Genomic DNA, 19507 nt, shown 5'->3' with positions numbered 1-19507 from the left:
TGCCACACTCACGTGCACACACCTATCCTGGATCACTCACGCACACCAGACTCAAGACCTACGCACCTCTCTGCACGTGGAGATGCACCCTCTTATGCCTGAGTCCATCAAACCCTTGAACCTTGGCCAACAGCTGCCCTTCCTCCTGTGTTCCTTCAGGACTACGCTGGCCCAGGGTCCCTGACCTCCAGTTCTCATTCCCAGAGTCCCGCTCTTCTCCCGAGGCTGAGAAGTGGGCAAAGGGAGAAGAAGCGTTGTTGTGGAGGCCACTGGCCAGATTCTGGACCCTGGCTAGAAGGTTAGTTCTGTACGGAGCACCTTACTGCGGCCCCTTTTCCCCACCACAACTTCCTCCCCCGGTGCCACTGCTTTCCTTCCTGTGACCCCCTGACCTTTCCTGCTTCCTCCCCAGTCATTACTGAAGGCCAGAGCCTGGAGGTCTCCTCTGTCTGGCCAGCTCCTGCCTGGAGGAAGAACCCTTAGTCTGAGGTGGAGGGCTGGGGCTCAGGGCTGGGCTGGAGCCAGGGAGGAGTGCCAGGAGGGAGGAAAGGTGGCTCTTTCCTTGGGACTGGAAGCTGTAGGAATGGGATGAGAGAAAGAAGGTTCAGTAACCTTCCTTCATGTCCCATCTCTTGTTGGACTGTGCTTTCTCCCTGACGTGGCCTGGGGAGGGAAAGGGAGAGGAAATGTCCCTCCTAGAGCTGTCAGCCTGCATCCCCACGTCAGTGTTTACAGGGGAGCTGGAGGGGGCCAGGAGGGGCAGGAGTAGACAAGCTAACCTGACAGTTCCCAATGGCACAGCCATCTCCCTCTTTCCTGCATTCCCCAGAGGGAGCTACAGGAAGGAGAGGCTGGAAAGAAGCAAAGGGAAGAAGTGGGAGGAGGGGTGCAGTCTGGCAGCAGTGACAGGCCTGGAAGAGCGGCACAAGAATAGGCTATGGCACTGGTTCCAGGCCCTGGCAGCCAGGGCAGATGAGGCCGGTCGGAGAAGCATCCCTGGCCTCACCCCTCCGGTCCCTCAGACCCTCTGGGTTCAGTCATTCCTGGCCACCAGGCTGGGCTTGGCCCAGCTACTCTCATCCACCTCCCTCTCCAGATGCCTGCAGGGCTCTGTCCTCATGGCAGAGAGGAAAGGCAGGGAAATGTTCTAGGAGGAGAAGCGGTGCTGGAGGAGCATGGCTCTGGAGCAGAAGGTCTGGGTCCAAGTCTCACCTCTGCCACTTACTGTGTGACCTCGGACAAGGGTTCCACTTTACAAGTGAGGATAATTTTCACCTCAAAGAGTTATCTTGACAACTGCATTCAGTAAAGGAGTAATCATTATAGTCAGTAGAGTCAAATGGGGGGAGGGGGTCGCAGAGAAGAGCAGATGTAAGAAGCCTATCGCCGCCCACCAGGTGTCCCCCTGCACTGCCTTCCCAGCCTGAGCCCTCTGAGCTACTACCCCTCCTCATGCCCCTCCTGGCTACCCCACCTCACCAAGCTAAGATAATGACACAGACTCTAAAGCTGAGATTAGGGCTAAAATGGGAGGAAGAAGAGAGACTGGGCATAAGAAGAAAAAAAGCAGAAAAGAGGATGGCAAGAAAAGAGGGTTTAGCACCTCACACAGCGTCTGGCATGCAGCACACACACAGTAAGTATATGCTGAAAGAAGGACTTGGCGCCGAGAAGGAAGCTGGACCAATCTATTGGGCATCAATAGGAACATGTTGGACAGAGCCATCAATAACTCTGGGAGGCAGAAAGAGATGGAGACTTGGAACAAATGAAGCCAGCCATCCACAAGGGCTGGAGCCAGAGGCTGTGAGGCTACTCACACCGCATCCTCCACCCACTCCTTGGCTGTCCCCTCCACCCAAGTCCTGCTGCTTCTCACAGAGTCTCATTCTCTGCGGAGAGCCTGGAGTCTCCTGGTAGCAGCTCCATAGAGAGTTCTCCACCTTCGACAGCCCTGGGGGCCGTGGCAGGCTCAGGATGGGCCTGGCTGGCCTCCTCCTCCTCTTGCTTCTCCAGTTCCGGGAACTTCTGCAGCTCAGAGTAAAGCACCCAGGCATCATTGCGTGACACATACTCCCACCCACTCTCTCGCACATGAAAAAGGTCTACAGAACCTCCGGAGTAGGCATCACGATGGGTGGCGTGGGCCACAGCGCAGCGAGCCAGGGCGTAGGCTTCCTGGGTGGTCATGTCGTAGCGGTAGCCTCGGTCTAGCACTCCATAGGCATAGGGAGACCCAGAGCCCACCGAGAAGATGTCTCCCTGCAGGCGCGTGCCATCGCTGTAGACATAGAAGAGGGCAGGGCCGGAGCGGTCCCAGCCACACAGGGCAGTGGCCACACACAGATCCAGCCCCCGGTAGCGGGACATCATGGCTGACAAGAGTTTGGCGGCGCTGGCCACACTGGGCAGCTGACCCTCCCTCAGTGCCCGCAGCCGCAGCTCCCGCTGTAGCACCCGATACCATGTGGCACAGTCAGCAGAAGTGCCAGAAGTGGTGCCCAGGAGGTGCTGGTGAACAGGGATGACCTTGCGTGAGGCTGGACATGCCACGTACTTGCCACAGGAGGAACGGGTGTCAGCCGCAGCAATGACTCCATGACGGAAGCGGAAGGCCAGGGTGGTAGTGCCATGAGCCAGCCTGGGACCATGGGTCTGCAAGAAGGTTTGAGGGTCAAAGCCTGGGGGCACAGCCCAGCCACCAGCCGGAGGCAGGTTAGGTGATAATCCCAGCATGTCGGAGGCCTGCCACTTGCACACATCCTGCAGAGCCATCCCTGGGACTGAGTGAAGGTTGGAAGGAACAAGGCAGGGATTTGCAGGCTGGGTCAGGTGGGGGAAGAGGGACGCTAAGGAAAAGCTGGGCTACAGCCAGAACTGGCAAGGAAGGCATGTTATCTGTGGCTTCCGTTCTCCCTAACCCCAAATCAGGCTTGAGGGCTGGCTGTTGGAGCAGCCCCCTCCTTCTCAGAGACCGCTGAGGGGGTCAGGACCGGGCCTGGGAAGATAGCTGTCCCTGACACACCTGAGCGTCACCCAAGGAGTCTCCTGTCTGTCATCCTCCAAGCACCTGGAACGGCTGAGTGGGGGTTGGGATAACTGCAAAGGAAAGGAGGGGCAAGGAGCAGAGCTGGCTTCCTCTTGTTTTTCCTGCCCCTGCCCTGAAAGAGCTCCCAGCCTAGAAGAAGGGAATAAAGACAAGTCAGGGCTCTGAAGTGGAATAGGGTGCCGTACCTAGGCAGGAGTTCTGAATGTTGGGTTCTCTCCTCAGAGGTATGGGACCAGGGAACTGTGACACTCGCTTACTTCACACTTTCACCTCATGGTCAAATGGGGAAAGAGAAATGGACTGAGAGAAGGGCAAAAGAAAAAAGAGTAAGAGCGCCTTGGGCAAATGAGGGTGGATCAATACCTTCCAGAAAGACTGAGGGGCCAGAGGGAAGGGAAACTTGAACCTGGCGTTCTCTTTCTCCTCTGCTTTGGGGGTGAATGTGAACCTCCATCTGCATAGGAAGATGGCATTCCTGACAGATCTCCAACAGTATAGTTTCTCTGATTTGTGTTGTAGTTCTAAGGATGTAGCTGAAAGGATTACTAACTTTCTTTCTCCTGGTCCCCCTTCTGCCCAGTAATTCACAATGGCAAGAGACCGGTTTGTAGTTCCAAGGCAGGAGAAACAACTGACTTTGATCCCATAATGCTGAGTCTAAGTCTTAGACCAACCCGGGTAGATGAGGGGTGGGGTTGGTGGACTCTGACAGCTGGCCCTTCAGAAAGACAAAGTAGACTGGGGCAGAGTGACAAGCTGCAACTACTTCTAGCAATATAGAGTAGATTTTACTAAACATTGCAGCTCAAAGGGGTACTATGGGAATGGATTTATTCAAAGAAACAGACCCACTCACAAAGGTAAGAGCTTGAACCCTCCAGACATCATGATGGTGGGGCTGTTACATCATAGTTATCTGGAGTCTCAATACTAAGGGCAAGTAAAATATGTCATGGGAAGACTGGAGAAACCGGGAGGTCATGCTAAAGTCCAACAGTCCTCCCTTCCTTTGTGTAGGAGCACATGGAAATTTTATTAAAGAGATAAGAATGTCAGAGGGAGAGAGAGAGAGAGAGAGAGAGAGAGAGAGAGAGAGAGAGAGAGAGAGAGAGAGAGAAAGAATGTCTCCTCCTTCTAAAGCCTAAGTCTTAGACTCCTTGTATATGGACGATTGCTACCTCTGTAGGTCAGGCCATTATCAAGTCAGATCTGGACAGTTGAAAGGCCTCCTAACTGGCCATCCTCCAGTCTCCCCATCTAATCTTATCCTCCACACTGACATCTTTTCCTAAGATATCACTCAAATTCTGTGTCTCCTCTACTAAGAAACCTTGAAGGGCTGTGAGATAAAATCCAAATGTCCTCTCCACTCCAGGCTGGCATTTAAGGTCCACTACATTCCAATCCTGATCCATCCACCACAACCTCTTTTCACACTGTCTCCCACTTTCCCTTCATCTCTTTGAATCCTATCCTTCAAGGTCTGACTTAGATACCACCTCTTCTGAAAATTCTTCCCAGGTGTAGATTGAAAGAGGAGGGCTTGCACGTTTGAGGAGCAATGGGACCCCACTGGTATTTAGGGAAATGAATCTAGAATTCCTTGGCAAAGCTTTCCCTCTCTCTCATTTTCTCACTTATCATTTTCTCCCCCACCTTATTAAGATATAATTGACATATAACATTGTGTAAGTTTAAGGTGTACAATGTGATGGTTTTATACATATATATTACAAAATGTTTACCGCAATAAGGTTAGTTAACACATCCTTCACCTCCCATAATTACCATTTTTTGTTGTTGTTATTGTGAGAACATTTAAAAATATACTCTCAGCAACTTTCAAGTATACAATATAGTATCGTTAACTATAGTCATCATGCTGTACATTAGATTCCCAGAACTTATTCCTCTTATAACCGGAAGTTTGTACCCTTTGGCCAACATCTCCCCATTTCCCTAACCCCCACCACTGGCAACCACCACTCTATTCTGTTTCTGAGTTCGGTTTTGTTAGCTTCCACATATCCGTGAAACCATACAATATTTGTCTTTCTCAGACTTATTTTGCTTAGTATAATGCCCTCAAGTTTCACCCATGTTGTCAAAAATGGCAAGATTTCATTCTTTTTTATGGCTGAATAACATTCCACTAGATATATATAACATTTTATTTATCCATTCATCTATCAATGGACACTTAGTTGTTTCCATGTCTTAGCTATTGTGAATAATGCTGCAATGAACATTGGGGTGAAGACAATCTCTGTGAGATAGTGATTTAATTTCCTTCGGATAAATACCCAGATATGGGATTGCTGGGTCATATGTAACCTCCACACTCTTTTCCATAGTGGCTGTATCAATTTACATTCCCACCAACAGCAGCACTTATCACTTGTAACTCTCCTTTCGAGGTCCACCTAAGTAGGGACCGTGGAGCAGAGAACTAATGTAAGGTAAGTTGGAGACTGACCATGGAAGGCCTTGAATGCGATGCCGAGGAACTGAACTTTATAGTACATTTTAAAGCAGGTGACTGATAAGATCAAGATGGTGTTATAGGACAATCGATCTGTTGCTATGCAGAATGAATTAGAGAGTACAGTTTTGGCCCAGAAGATCAGTTAGGAGAATATTTCAGTAACTCAGGAGTGAAGAGATAAGAAGTCAAAGGTGGTATCAGTTGCAATGAAAAGAATGTGGAAAGCATTGTAGAGGACAAAAGTGCCTTAAGAGAGAAGTACAAATGCTATTAGTGGCAGAGTGAAAGAACCACTGAGAGAAGTCAAAAGGAGGACTAGTTGTATTGCAGGGGTGACGGCAAAATAATACCTGCTCAATAAACAGAGGCATTCTGTATTTTCCACACTATCCAGGTGTGAGACACAGATAAAGATCTTCTGCTTCATTATATTCTGATGTTGCATTAAAAACACAACACATTCAGAATCTGCTGGGGAAGAGGAGGGGCTCGGTTGAGCATCAGAGCAAAGTGGAATTTAGATATTGATGAATGTTGCTGCTGGACTACAAGGAAGGGCAGACACTGACTTCACAGAACCATAAAGCAGGAGGCAACATTTCATACCTTTGCCCGCTTCTTTGCTTGTTATAGTTCCCCAAAGGGTTGAAAACTGATGGTAGGTGGAGAGAAAGAGAGAGACGATGAAATATATACCACATTCCTGAATAAAGAGCTGTCTTAGCAAGCTTATGTTAGAGAATCTCTTGGTACATCTTTATGGAGCCCCAACTCTCCTCCAGGCTCTGAGATGGTAAATGACTATTGACTCAGCTATTCCGGAGATGAACTGAGAATTTAGTTTGTGGATTAACTGGGCCCTTTGCTTTTCCTTCTTTATTATTCTATCTGCCTTTTGGGCCCTTCATTACTTATTAGAATTTCTGCTATAGGGTGGGAGTAAAGAGAATATTGAATTTTAAAAACTTACTGCTAGAGAACGTGGGTCGTGTGGTGATTAACGCTATCAAACAACAAGAGGTATAGCACTTTTATTTTGTTGCGTTTTTACCACAAACTGCTGTGGTTTAGCTAACTTCATAGGAAAATGACTTCGGAGTAGATCAACATTTTATCCAGTACCAGAAGGTACTAGAAACTGCCCTTAAACAAAATGGCAATGTTGGTCGCATTAATAGGCTGCTGAAGCAGTACCCTATTAGCTATGTAAAGTGTTGCTTGGATACCGGGCTGGGAGGGAACAACTGACCACTAAGGTTTCAGAACCGATTTTTAACCAGTCACGCCCTTCTCAAAGATGGCCGGCCTCACTTCCCTAACTCAATATGGACGTTTCCCAGGAATTTGAGGTTAATCTAATCCAGTACTGCTTCCATGACCTAAGCTAAAATGGCAGCCACATCCCTTTAGAATTTAAGGTAATGAAGCCATTTTTTTTTTTTTCTGCTCAGTGAAAATGGTCCTTGGCGTCTGTCTTGTTTTTGGAGGCGTGGTTGCCAGGAGTTAAAATGGCTCCTCTCCGGGATAGATTTAATAGGAAGTGAAGCTGTGAGGGCAAGGCGTTTCCCGGTGGTTCTCTGCGAGGCGTTGGTGGAGGGCGGTACTTTTGCCCTTACTAGAGATGGCGCTGGCCAGCGTGTTGGAGAGGCCGCTGCCGGTGAACCGCCACGGGTTTTTCGGACTCGGGGGTCGAGCGGATCTGTTGGACCTCGGTCCAGGTAGTCCCAATGATGGGCTGAGCCTAGCCGCGCCCAGCTGGGGTGCCCCAGAGGAACCGAAAATCGAAATACTTCATGGAACCACCACCCTGGCCTTCAAGGTGCGGACCCAGCCGCCGAGCCGGGCTGAATCTCTCGCGCCCGCTCCCTTCCCGGCCTCCCAGCCGGACCAGTGCCCGCAGTGGCCGCGGCCACGAAGCCCAGGCCGGGGCTCGGGCCTCTCGTCCCGACCCCCGCGGTTTCACTGTCTCATTGTCCCGGGAGGCCTCCGTTCTCGCTCTGGCTGGAGAGGGGGTTGGTGGTTCAGTGGGAGAAGGAACCCCAGGCTGCTTGGGTTGATTCCTAGGCGAGCTCAGGTTGCTTCTGTCCAGGAAAGGGGGAGGCCGCAGCAGCAATGAACACTGGCAAAGGGAAGGCAGTTGTAACCATTCACCAAAGGTTTTGGAAACTGGGTGACCCCTCTAGGCGAGGGTAACTGAAACTCTGGCAAGAGGGGGAAGCTTGGTGGGAGGGAGCTCTGTACTAGGAGCCAGACTGTTGGGATTCCTAGTCCTGCTTTGCAAGAATTAGGTCTACGGTCTTGGGCCAAGTCATTCTATCTCATTAAACGTGTTTCCTCGTCTATGAAATGAAGGAAATACTGTTTATACCCATGTTACGGGATTGAAGTGACATTAATATGTGGGAAAGTATATTGTAAAGTGTAAACCGACAGAGAAAGAGATGGTCTGGGTTTGCATTGATGCAAAAAGAAATGTCAAGATGTTTTTGTGGTCTGATGTGGCCTGATTTGTGTTTTTCCTCTTAACAGTTTCAACATGGAGTCATTGTTGCAGCGGACTCCCGGGCCACAGCCGGTGCCTACATTGCCTCTCAGACAGTAAAGAAGGTGATAGAGATCAACCCCTACCTGCTGGGCACCATGGCTGGGGGTGCAGCGGATTGCAGCTTCTGGGAGCGGCTATTGGCTCGGCAGTGTCGAATCTATGAGCTTCGAAACAAGGAACGCATCTCGGTAGCAGCTGCCTCCAAGCTGCTCGCCAACATGGTGTATCAGTATAAAGGCATGGGGCTATCCATGGGCACCATGATCTGTGGCTGGGATAAGAGAGGCCCTGGTGAGTTAAGCTTCAGCCACATGATTCTTGGGCTGACTCTCCAGTGAAGGAGGGGTTGGATGAACAGATACTTGAAACAAAGGGCTTTGGATCAGTGCCAGAGGATTTGTTGATTAGTTTCTCAACCCTTCCTTCTCTTTGTTCTAAGAAGGCACGGTAGTGTAGCAAAAGGCATGGAGTTAGACCAGCTGTGTCATTGGCTACCCATGTGACCTTATGCAGGTTGCTTATTTTGTCAATCTCTGTTTCATCATCTGTTACGTTGGTTAAATAAGGTAATACACATAAAGCATGCAGAATCTGGCATGTAATGCTTTTCTTTCTATTCTCCCAGAAAATAATAAGACCTACAAAGACTGTATTTGAGAATTAAAGTGCGTAATAATAGACATAAAAATGCTAGTCAGTGCTACCTAATTGAAATATAATGTGAGCCACACGTGATTTTAAATTTCCTAATGGCTATATTCAAAAAGTCAAAAGAAACAGGTGGAATTAATTTTAACCATTCAATTGAAAATACTTAAAATATTGTCATTTCAACATATGGCATTAGCCCCATTTCAAGTGCTCAATAGCCACATGTGGTTAGTGACTTATGTATTGGACCGCGAAAGTCTAATATATAGGAAGTAACTACTCAAAAGTCATTTCTCGTCCCTTTTTTCCTTTAGGGAGTCTTTAGCCTAGAAAACGTTTTGCTGCTCATTTCATTTCTTTGCTTGATGTACTCACCCTAGGTTCTGTTCTGTCATCTCTGAAAAGAAATTCCTTAGCCTGGTTTCCTTTCCAGTATATAAAAACCTTGTCAGGAAGTGCAACCTTGTATCTGATGTCAGCTCCTCTTCAGTCAATTTTTAATGTCCCTTTAGTCAAGTTGGAATACAGATAGTCACTTTCTGTGTAATTTTCCCCCTCAATGCTTGAATATAGTTATTCTTTTCTATTGTTTCTGCTTCATTCATTTACCTGCTTACTAAATACCTAGTTTTCCTCTGTCAAACAATGGTAGGATACCCACCACTTTTTCACTTGCTTTGGAGAATATCAGTTCACTACTCAATGGAGGATGAATGAGGAGATTAAAAAGTGGATATGAGAGAGGAGCTCACGTTGTTACTTTGGAAATTGAGACATTCTCTTTGAAAGATGTGAAAGAACAGTTCCATACACCTTGTGTGGTCCAGGGACGCATTTTGGAAATACTGCTTTGAATTCTTAGCTATTTGGTTTGTTCCAGGTGATGGAAACAGTGTTAGAACTGTTTTCAACAGAAGCTGGCTGGCAAGAAAAACCCAGGAAACTGGAGCATAACTTAAATTGTCCCTTCTCAAAAAGCCTTCCTGACAGCCTGTCCCATTCAGGATGAGTCAGCCTGTTGCCTCAAGAGTCAGACTGAGAAAGGGTCACAGATGACTTAATACAAAGCTTATGAGATGAATACCATTTTTAAAAGAACCGATAAAATGCTGAAGGAGTTTTGTGAAGGAGGAGAGTACTTCTGATGGGGGAATTGAGGAAGACTTCGTGAATAGGTGGCAGTTGTCCAAGATGTCAAAATGAGAGGAAAGAAACATAATGAACAAAGGAAGGGAGGAAAGAAGCATGAGGGTTTGTGGGGAGTAACTGGAAATCCAGTTTAATTGAAACTCAGGGTGTATGAAGAATAGTGATCCATAAAACCAGAAAGGTAAACTGGAACTAGATGGTGAGCCGGCTAAGCAAGGTCATGGCAGTGGAACTGAGGAGCTAGATTAAGGTAGACGTTAGAATCATCTGTACCTGAAAACGGGTAAGGGCAGTGGCTCTCAACCTGGCTTTCATAGGATCACCTGGAGAACTTAAAAAACAAGCCCCGTCTGTCTTTGTTCCACACCCCAGACCAATTGAAAAAGAATGTGGGTAAGTCCTAGGCGTCTTTTTTAAAAAGCTTCCTTAGATGATTCTGACGCATAGTGAGAGTTGAGAACCACTAAAATAGGAAAGGTTAGTGAAGCCATTGGCAGAATTTGAAAATACAGGAGGAATTGTGGGTTGATGGGGCACAAGAGAGATGAGTTTGGTAGGTAATGGACGGCCAGTTTGAATCTGAACTTGGTGACAAAGGCATCCTGTTGCAGAGCTCAAGCAAGTGGTTGGAACGTATCAAAATGTTATTAAAATCTTTGTCTAAATTTTCATCTATTCCAGAGGTTGGCTAACTTTTTCTGAAAAGCCAAATAGTAAATATTTTAGGCTTACAGACCACATGGTCTTTGTCTCAACTACTTAAGTCCTGTTTTAGCACAAAAGCAGACAATATATACACAAGGAACTATGGCTGCGTTCCAATAAAACTTTATTTACAAAAACAAGACTTGGCCAACCCCTGGTGTATACCAGCACTGTCCAATAGAAAGAAAATGTGCACCATACATGTAATTTTAAAGTTTATAGTAACCACATTTAAAAAATTAAAAATAAAAAAAATTAATTTTAATAGTATATTTTATTTAACCCAATAGATCCAAAATATCACTTCATCATGTGATACTAGCTTCATTTGAAATACTCAGTAGTCATATGTGGCTAGTGGCTATCATGTTGGACAGTGCAGATCTTTACAATATGATTGGGAGCTCTAAACTTTATTGTCTACTGTGTGATGTATGTCATGTCCCAGGTAGACTGAACTTGGAGGACCAGGATTGTTTTCAATATTATCTCCCACAGTGCCTGAAGTTCTGTGCTTGAAACCTAAGTCATTTGAATTATACTTGCTTTATGTTTGTGCAGAGAGGATAGACAAGGCAGGTAGTACAAAGGTGAGATGGTGGAGTATGCTGTAGAATCCGAGTCATATTCAATTTGATTCCTTTAGTTTTGTTTTTGCTGTTAAGTAATTTTATAGAAGTGCTTTTTTTTCTTGTAATTCTGTTGGTCTCCTCTGGGTTTCAAGAGTGATGGAGAACTGTTTCCTTGGAGGATGAATGAAATGTCAAAAGGGATGGTCATTTGTTTTCCTGCTAACCTCATCTCTCTTTCCAGGCCTCTACTATGTGGACAGTGAAGGAAACCGGATCTCAGGGGCCACCTTCTCTGTAGGTTCTGGCTCGGTGTATGCATATGGGGTCATGGATCGGGGTTACTCCTATGACCTGGAGGTGGAACAGGCCTATGATCTGGCCCGTCGCGCCATCTACCAAGCCACCTATAGAGATGCCTACTCGGGAGGTGCAGTCAACCTCTACCATGTCCGTGAGGACGGCTGGATCCGAGTCTCCAGTGATAATGTAGCTGATCTACATGAGAAGTACAGTGGATCTTCCCCCTGAAGGAGGGTGCATGTGGCTGCTTGCGTTTCTTGGGGTGACCGTTGTTGGTGATATGGGAACAGCCCTCCATCCTAGGGGGCAAGAGTCCCCAGTTGTATTGATTATTTTTTTTAAGCTCTAGTGCATCGACCTCTGTGTGTTACCAGTTGTTAATGAGCTGCTGCAGAGGGGATGATTTGTTTTACTCTCTTGGATGTTAACATTACACTACTCGCCCTCAGCCTGTGTTGTGTCTTTTGTCCACACTGTCCCTCCTCCAAGCACTTTACAGTCAAATAAGCCCGGACTGTGGGAGGGAAGTGACTGTAATTACAGGAAACAGTGGTGTGAAGACATTGTCTAGTGAATACATTAACATCCCCACTCATGAAGCTAGTAACAAAGGAGAAGGAGAGAGAGGCAGGGAGGAGGGAGAGACTTCCCCATTCCGTTTGCAAAGAGATGAAAAGTTGATGAGGTGGAAAGATGCACAGGGCTGTATGAGGCAGAACTGCGGAGGAAAAAGCTGTCACCCTGTGGTGGGGGTGGGAGGCTGGCACTACATGCAGAGCAGAAAGGTGAAGGTAAATCAGGAATCTTAAACCAATTGGGAAGGGAAGGCTTGGACCCTGGGGAAAGGGAGGACAAAAAGGTGATGAGTGAGGAAGCGGTAGTCACCACAAGCTTGGCCTTCCACTGTGTAGGGGGTAGAGAGGGATGATGGGCTATAGCTGCCTGGGCAGGAAGCAACACAAAATTGTCACTAGAACATGTGGGTGGGGCAGAGGCCCTGCTGAGAGCAGAGATGGCTGATTTATCACACCCAGCACTGAGGGGTTCCCACACTATGGTGGCAGCAGATGGCAAGGCCTTCTGTTAAAGAGAAGACATAGACATCAGGGAGACAGAGGAGGTTGATGGGAGAGACCTTTAAAAATGGGAGAGGAGGGTATAAACAATACTGCCTTATATTTAGTTAGCAAGAAGGAAGAAAGTGGTGAGGGTGACAACCCAGTGTCGTGTTTTGAGGCTGAGGGGTGGTTCACCGAAATAGAGGGGATAAGGCCCCTTCTCCCCCAAGCTGTGGCTGCCTTCCTCTCTTGCACTTCCCTTCCCCCTCATCCTGTGCAGTCGCCTTATTGATTGATGAGGGCTGTCGACCAGGAACTGATCCAGGCTTGTTAATTGCATTTGTCAAATGCAGGGAAATTGGGAATTAGTGAGATTGGAGAAGGGAGTTTGGAAAACAAATGACTCTTGTGCCTAAGGAGATGCATTTTGCTGAAAAGTGCCTCAGGAGCCCCTGGAGTCGGAGCTGCTGGAGTGGACCTGGACCTACTGTGCAGGCAAAGCTATTGGCCGATGGTGAGCTGCGTGAGAGGCACAGCTACTGCCATCCTCTCAGGACACTGGTTTGCAGGTATTTTTAAAAATTAGAACCTTTTTTAAAAAATGAACTCATCAGAAATCCCAACACCTGAAAGAAATCAAATCAGGTTGAAATAGAGTTGAGGGGGCCCACGGCCTCAACCATTGAGTTTCCCTCTCCCCAGAGCCACCTCCCACAACACCCCTGCCCCCATACATACATCCCTGGCACTTATTGGAACCCCAAGGAACATCATTTGAAAATAACTGCCCTGTGAAATAACTGTGAGGGTGGAAACAGAGATAAAGATTGGAGTTCTTTTACACATACGTGACCGTAAGCATAAGACTCCCTAGGCTCTTCGCCCATGAAAGAAAATTCAGTCTGGAGAGAAAATTCAGTTTACTTCTGGCCTTGAAGTAAAGCTGTCCTTGCCCTGTTTCTGTCTCATGCCTGGTGTTGGCAGTGGTCTGGCTGTTTAATGTAAACACCTGTTCTGCATTGGCTGAGTCCTTATGTTCTGGCAAGAAAGTGCATAACCAACATTCCCGTGTTCTGTTGTGGCATATCCCTGTTTTTTCTCCCCTCCTGGATCTTGGATAAAAGCAACACTCACGCATCATGGAAGAGATCAATACATGGTAGGTTTTCTGGAAAGAAAGTAGAGCAGAGGTAGAAGGAAACTGCAAGTCTCTAGGCCCACTGCTATCCTGTGTTTTTTTTGCTGCTGGGGACTGGCCCACCAGCCAACGCCCCACGTTGGCTTTGCAGTGCCGTTGTATGTCTGTCTGTGTGGGGATGATGGATGCCACATAGCATTGGAGAGATGCTGTTGAGTGGAGTGTACCAGTTCAGGGACTCCCATCAGATTCATTTCCCAGTGCAGTCCTCTTGACAAAGGATGATGGAAAAGAAATTGCCTTAAATAGCTGGAAGATTAATTTCTCTCGGCAGTTCCCAGGCATCCAAGGGACAGGGCCCTTTAAGTGATGTCTGACAATTTCTCCTCCTTCCACAGATAGCTCAGTAGCACCAAAATCTGACTCCTCAGGGTAGGTGATGGGACTTACCTGATTAAATAGGGAGCAAACACACTAAGAGGCCCCGTGCTTTCTATTGCTAGCAGGGGTTGAAAGCAGATGTGCCCTATAGCATCTCCACACCCGGCAAGAGAGGGGCCTGTGGGGAGTAGCAGTGCACTGTGGGGTGAGGAGAGTGTTCCTGAGGGAAGGTGAAAAGGTGGGCGAGGACATGGGAAGGGAGGAGGAAGGGCACAGTGAAAACAAGTCAGGGACTGAGGCATAAATAGTTACTGAGTGTTCCCCTCTTTAGGCAAAACTAAAAGGTCAACGTCTCTGGTATCCTCCTCAGGTAGCAAATGAGAAAACTGTCAAAGCCATTTGAGGAGTGAAGTTTACATCCTTTGAGGGGAAATAAAATAACTGATTTATTCTGGTCCATGGATTCTATGTGGTCTGTCAGAGAAAAGCAAGAGGTGGAATGAAAAGGGAGTAAGGTAAAAAAAAAGATGGAAAAAAGTATATTATGGAGAACAACAGCAACAAAAAAGTTTAAAAAAAAAATAAAAGATCACACAGACGCACAAAGAAGGTGGAGGGAAAATCTGGGAAGAGCATGTCCCTTGTCTTAGAAGTAAAGAGGACGATTGGGTCAATGGAGAATTTTCAATGAGCATATCCCATTTGGTGAGTTAGGTTTTCCGTTATTTTTGTTTGTTCTGGTTGAAGAGCCCCACCTGGCAGGGCTCGAACAGTAGATGAGGTAGTTTGAAACTGACCAGCAGCAGTGACGTCAAGACATGATTAAGTGCTTTATGATTTAAAATATATTGCAACCAAGCATCTCTGCTGTTTTTTATGTGTTTCTTTTTAAATTTGAATTTCCCTTCAGGAAGCCAGAATCATATTGGGAAAGTTTTAATTATAGTGGGCAAGAGGAGAGCAAACCCAGCAATCAAAACTGCCCTGATCAGCAGCTGCTGCCACCCCCTGCCTGACCCAGGCCGCCCCCTCTGTCCCCCCCCATGTCAGCTGACTGCCCACATGCCTGCAGTGGTCCCCAGGCCTGGCCTCAGAGCCAAGTTCTTGCTTCCAGGGGCTAAGCCCCACTGAAGCATTTCAATAAAAACCATTTCTAAAATGTCCCGTTCACAGCTGTTAGTGGGTCAGGTAGAAGAAATTCTACCCACGTCAGCTTCTTGGGTTTATTTAACCCAACTCATTTCTCCCTGAAGCTTTTGCCTCTGAGTTAGTAACCAAGCCTAACTTGCTACTTAACCCTTAATAATCCAGGTTTAGCTGTCACCAGCCATGAATATCTGACCTAGTTTATTTGATAGGAAATCAGACACCATGGATTCAGTCTCTTCGGATGTCTTCCCCAACTCCCTCCCACCATCCTCTCAGGCTGCCCCTTCTTTCTAATTTCCCTTTGCTTAATTTCATGTTTTCTCTCTGCTCTCTCTCTTTATAAAAATCGCCTTTTCTTTCCTCTGCAGAATTTAAATAAAAACCAATCAATCAATAAACCAAGTGCTGCTTATGGACTTGAATGTACCAAGAAAAGGTTATCACTAGCTGCCGGGTATCCAAAAAGCTGGTGTTACAGAAGGAAACACAGATGGAATGCCAGAAAGTGAGCTAGAGAGAATAAGAGACAAATGAGAGACACACAGAAAAGTGACTCCTGGACAGCAAGAGTAAGACTGAGCAAAGTGGAGAGGGAGACAAAGCGTAGCAGGGAAGATGGATGGAGACGTTGATGGGCAGAGCTGGACTGTGAAGGGGAGGGGTCAGGGAGTGGGAAAGGAGACTCAGAAGGACAGTGATAGAGAGTGGGCCGAGAAACAGGAGGAAGGAAGTAGATGGAAGCTGATGCACAATGAAACATGTGCCCCTGGAGACAGATAATTTCTCCAGCCACACATAATGAACACGTGCCTCTCTGTGTGTCGCCCCTGTACTGTCACAGTCACTTAGATTGCACAGGAATCTCTCCATGTCTACACGGCTTGTACAAGGTTGGAAAGACTTGAGCTCTCTCAGAATCACCTCAATCCAGCCAGGCCAAAGACGGAAAAGTAGAAACCTCTCTCAGAAGACGAGCAGGCTAAGTGAGTCAGAATCACAGATGCAGTACCTTTTAACAATTTATTTTTAGGTGTTTGAAAAGGTCTTCTCTCCCTTCACCTCCATACTCCCTGGCCACATGTCCCCTTTTTTCTATACATGGCCACAGGTCAGGACCAAGGCTGTTCAAATATGGAGCGGTATTTGGGGGAAGGGGGGTACAAACTCCCAGGAAGACAGGAATAGCAGGTGCTTCATGTAACAAGGAAATAAGTAGGTCCAAGTAGGAATGTGAGGAGACCACAAGGGACCAAAATCAAGGGGATATTTCGCAACTACCATAGCTCTTTTCCCAGCTTAGCTGCAATATACCATCACTATCCTGGGACATCATACATGCTACGCTTCCCCATGCACACAGTTTCACATAATACCCAGGCCCTTTATCACAGCAGCTCATCTCGAATGGTGATCTCCTGTGTTGTCTGATTAGAAGGAATCCACTGAGCACCAGGGTTCTGTGGGAAGGTTCATAAACACCCTGTGTACCCTGAGCCTTGAGGCTGCACTCACAGCTTAATCTTTAGAAAAGAAAGCAATGGGGCATTTTAAATCAGAACAACAGATTAAGCATAGTCTCACATCTAAGTACCTCCCCAAAAAGGAAAAATGTACATAAAGGTGGTTCAGCTTTGAGTCAATAGAGCCCAAGTGTAGTCCGCGGCTAGGGCTGGTGTGTTCTACATCTCAATTAAACAGCCTTAGGCGCGTGCTATATCGAGGAGTATCTATATTGTTTCATGATATATCTTGTCTTCCTTTTCAGTTAAACACTATACTGTACTTTCTTGTTTGTTCCCCAATGTCTAGCATGGCGCAGGCTACTCAGTAGAGATAGTATAGTAAATGCATTTTTAATGAATGAATGATTTTACTATGGTGTCTTTATGCCAGTGAGTCTTACCTTACTCAGCATTGTGACTCCCTGTTGTTGTTGAATTTTAAGATACTATTTGCTGCTCTTAAACATACTATGAAACAGAGTATTTTTTAAATTAAGACCAATTAAAATGACTTGCCTGAAGGATTTTTTAAAAATGTTATGCCAAGACAAGTAGGTGTCATAAAAAGCAGTTTTGAGAAGCAGTCCTGCCCATTCCCACCTCACCCAGATCCTGAAATTCTGCTACCTTTCTCTTAAAATAGCAGGATTAGTCTCCCACAAACTATGGTCAGCCCCTGAAGAATTGAGCTCCAGGAGTAGCTCCGTAGGTTGTCTCCCTTAGAATGTTTTATCTTGTCTTAGATTCATGGACAGAAGCTTAGCCAATACCCAAACCTGGTCTCTGGCTGTCAGGTGCATGAGTGAGTGGCTGTCTACAAGGGAAGGACTGATAGTTGATGGTGAAACAAAGGAAGTTGTATCACCAAGCCCCACACCCTAAAAACAGACAAACCACTTTTCTTTGTGTTTGGTTTCCTTCACAATCTAGAATTGTTGCCCCTTGTTTTTCTTCCACCTGTTAAAAAAAAATGCTTTGACATCCTAGATGGTATTTATTAACATGCACTCAAGAATTTTCTGAAGCATTATAATGGAATCCTAAAATCAATCAGAGAATCCCAGAATCCATGAGACCATTTCCTTGTCTTGAGAAAGGGCTGAATCTAAATATCTAAAGCAAAAATGTTATTTATTTTTTTAATTTTGAAATGTTTCAAAACTGCAAAAAAAAAATAGTACAACAAATACCTGTGTACCCTTCATATGGGTTCACTGATTGTTGTCATTTTGCCACTTCTACTTTATCGGTATATGTATATAGAGGGTGTCAAAAAAATGTATATACATTTTAAGAAAGGAAAAAACTGTATTAAAATTGTAATACTCAATATATACCGATAACAAAAGATGAATACAAGTCATATGTATACATTTTTTTGGCATCCCTGGTATATCCATTTATTTATTAATGTTTATTTTAGTGAATCATTTGAGAATAAGTTACAGAGAACATGACATTTTATCCCTAAGAACTAAGATATTCTCTTACAAAACCACAATTGCCGTTATTACACCAAGAACTTTTATATAATATAATCATATTATCTAATAGTCCATATTCAAATTCCCCAACTGTCCCAATAATGTCCACTATAGCTTTTTTTTCCCCTGATCCAGGATTCAATCAAGGTTCACACATCACATTTAATTGTCATGTATTTTTTGTGTCCTTTAATTTAGAACTGGCCCTCATATTTGCATGTGTCATTTATGACATTTACACTTTGTAGGGGCCAGGCCATCATTTGTCGTGTGCAATCTGGATTCATCTGATTCTTTCTTCATGAGTAGATTCAGGTTAAACATTTTTAGCAAGAATATTACCTAGCTGATATTGTATACTTCCCATTGCACCACATCAGGAGGCATATAATGTCAGTTCCTTACATTATTGATGATGCAAAGTTTGCCTGCTAGATTTCCCCATTGTGTTTGCCCTTTGTAATTAATTAGTAAACTAATAATAAGTAGAGTGATTATTTGAGGTCATGTGGATATCCTATTCTCCCACAATCTTGCACCCATTGGTTTTAGTATCCCCTGATGATCCTTCCTGAATCAATTTTTGCATTGGTGGTTGCTAAATGTTGGTTTTTCAAATTCTGTCATTTCTCCTACATATATTAGCTAGCTATCTTTTTTCTCCTCCTCCTTTCCCTCTTCTTCATCTTCCTCTTCCTCCATCTTTTTTGCATTTATCAATCTTTATTTTTTTATTTTGTTGCATTTCAATCTTTTTATATTCATTGTATTTTACTGGTCTTTAAAGAAAGACTTCCCAGCTTTTTATACAATTTCTTTTGCATTTAACAATCAGTCAAATTCCGAACTTTTTTCCTTTAAAGTCTAATCTGCCCTCACTCCTGCTACAATGTAAACTCATTTCTTTACTCTTCCTTGAGAATTATTATGGGCTGTCCGTTGTCATCCTTCTCTTTTCCTTTGCATTATCTCCCATCTTTCTGTAACCTCTTTCATCTCTCCAAATCTCAGCTCTCAGACGCGTCCCTCTCCAGTGTCTCTAAGAACATATTCCCACTGGCTCTGGGATTTCCTTCCACTGTTCTAAAATGCTCTCAGGTTTGTTAATGAATGATTGTCAGGAACAGCTTCCCGACCTCACTCCAGGGGAAGTTAGATTTCATTGTATGGGGAGGCCCCTTTGGGATCTCATTGAACAGAAACAGCTTAAAATAAAGAAATCTGCTTGATTCAAAGCCAAATAAGCAGCTTTTCCTCAATCAACAAGTCATCTGTAAATATTAACATCTGAAATCTAAAATGTTTTAGAGTTCAAATTTATAAGTTTTTTAGGTAAAAA

General features: G+C 45.5%; 2 protein-coding genes across 2 annotated transcripts; one reads left to right on the top strand and one right to left on the bottom strand.

Moving 5' to 3' along the window:
* Window positions 1–1832: 1832 nt before the first annotated feature.
* Window positions 1833–2775, bottom strand: PSMB11 (proteasome subunit beta 11). Its single transcript, XM_033109185.1, has one exon. The coding sequence runs from the start codon at window positions 2773–2775 to the stop codon at window positions 1876–1878; it is 900 nt and encodes a 299-aa protein (XP_032965076.1). The 3' UTR covers window positions 1833–1875.
* Window positions 2776–7130: 4355 nt separating this feature from the next.
* Window positions 7131–11904, top strand: PSMB5 (proteasome 20S subunit beta 5). Its single transcript, XM_033109461.1, has 3 exons — window positions 7131–7353; window positions 8064–8370; window positions 11398–11904. Exons 1-3 carry the CDS (start codon window positions 7156–7158, stop codon window positions 11682–11684), a joined length of 792 nt encoding a protein of 263 aa, XP_032965352.1. The 5' UTR covers window positions 7131–7155; the 3' UTR covers window positions 11685–11904.
* Window positions 11905–19507: the final 7603 nt, after the last annotated feature.

Source organism: Rhinolophus ferrumequinum, chromosome 6, assembly GCF_004115265.2.
Source record: "Rhinolophus ferrumequinum isolate MPI-CBG mRhiFer1 chromosome 6, mRhiFer1_v1.p, whole genome shotgun sequence".
Taxonomy (NCBI): domain Eukaryota; kingdom Metazoa; phylum Chordata; class Mammalia; order Chiroptera; family Rhinolophidae; genus Rhinolophus; species Rhinolophus ferrumequinum.
Note: the sequence above shows the minus strand (reverse complement) of the source record. Positions and strands in the feature narration are given on the sequence as shown.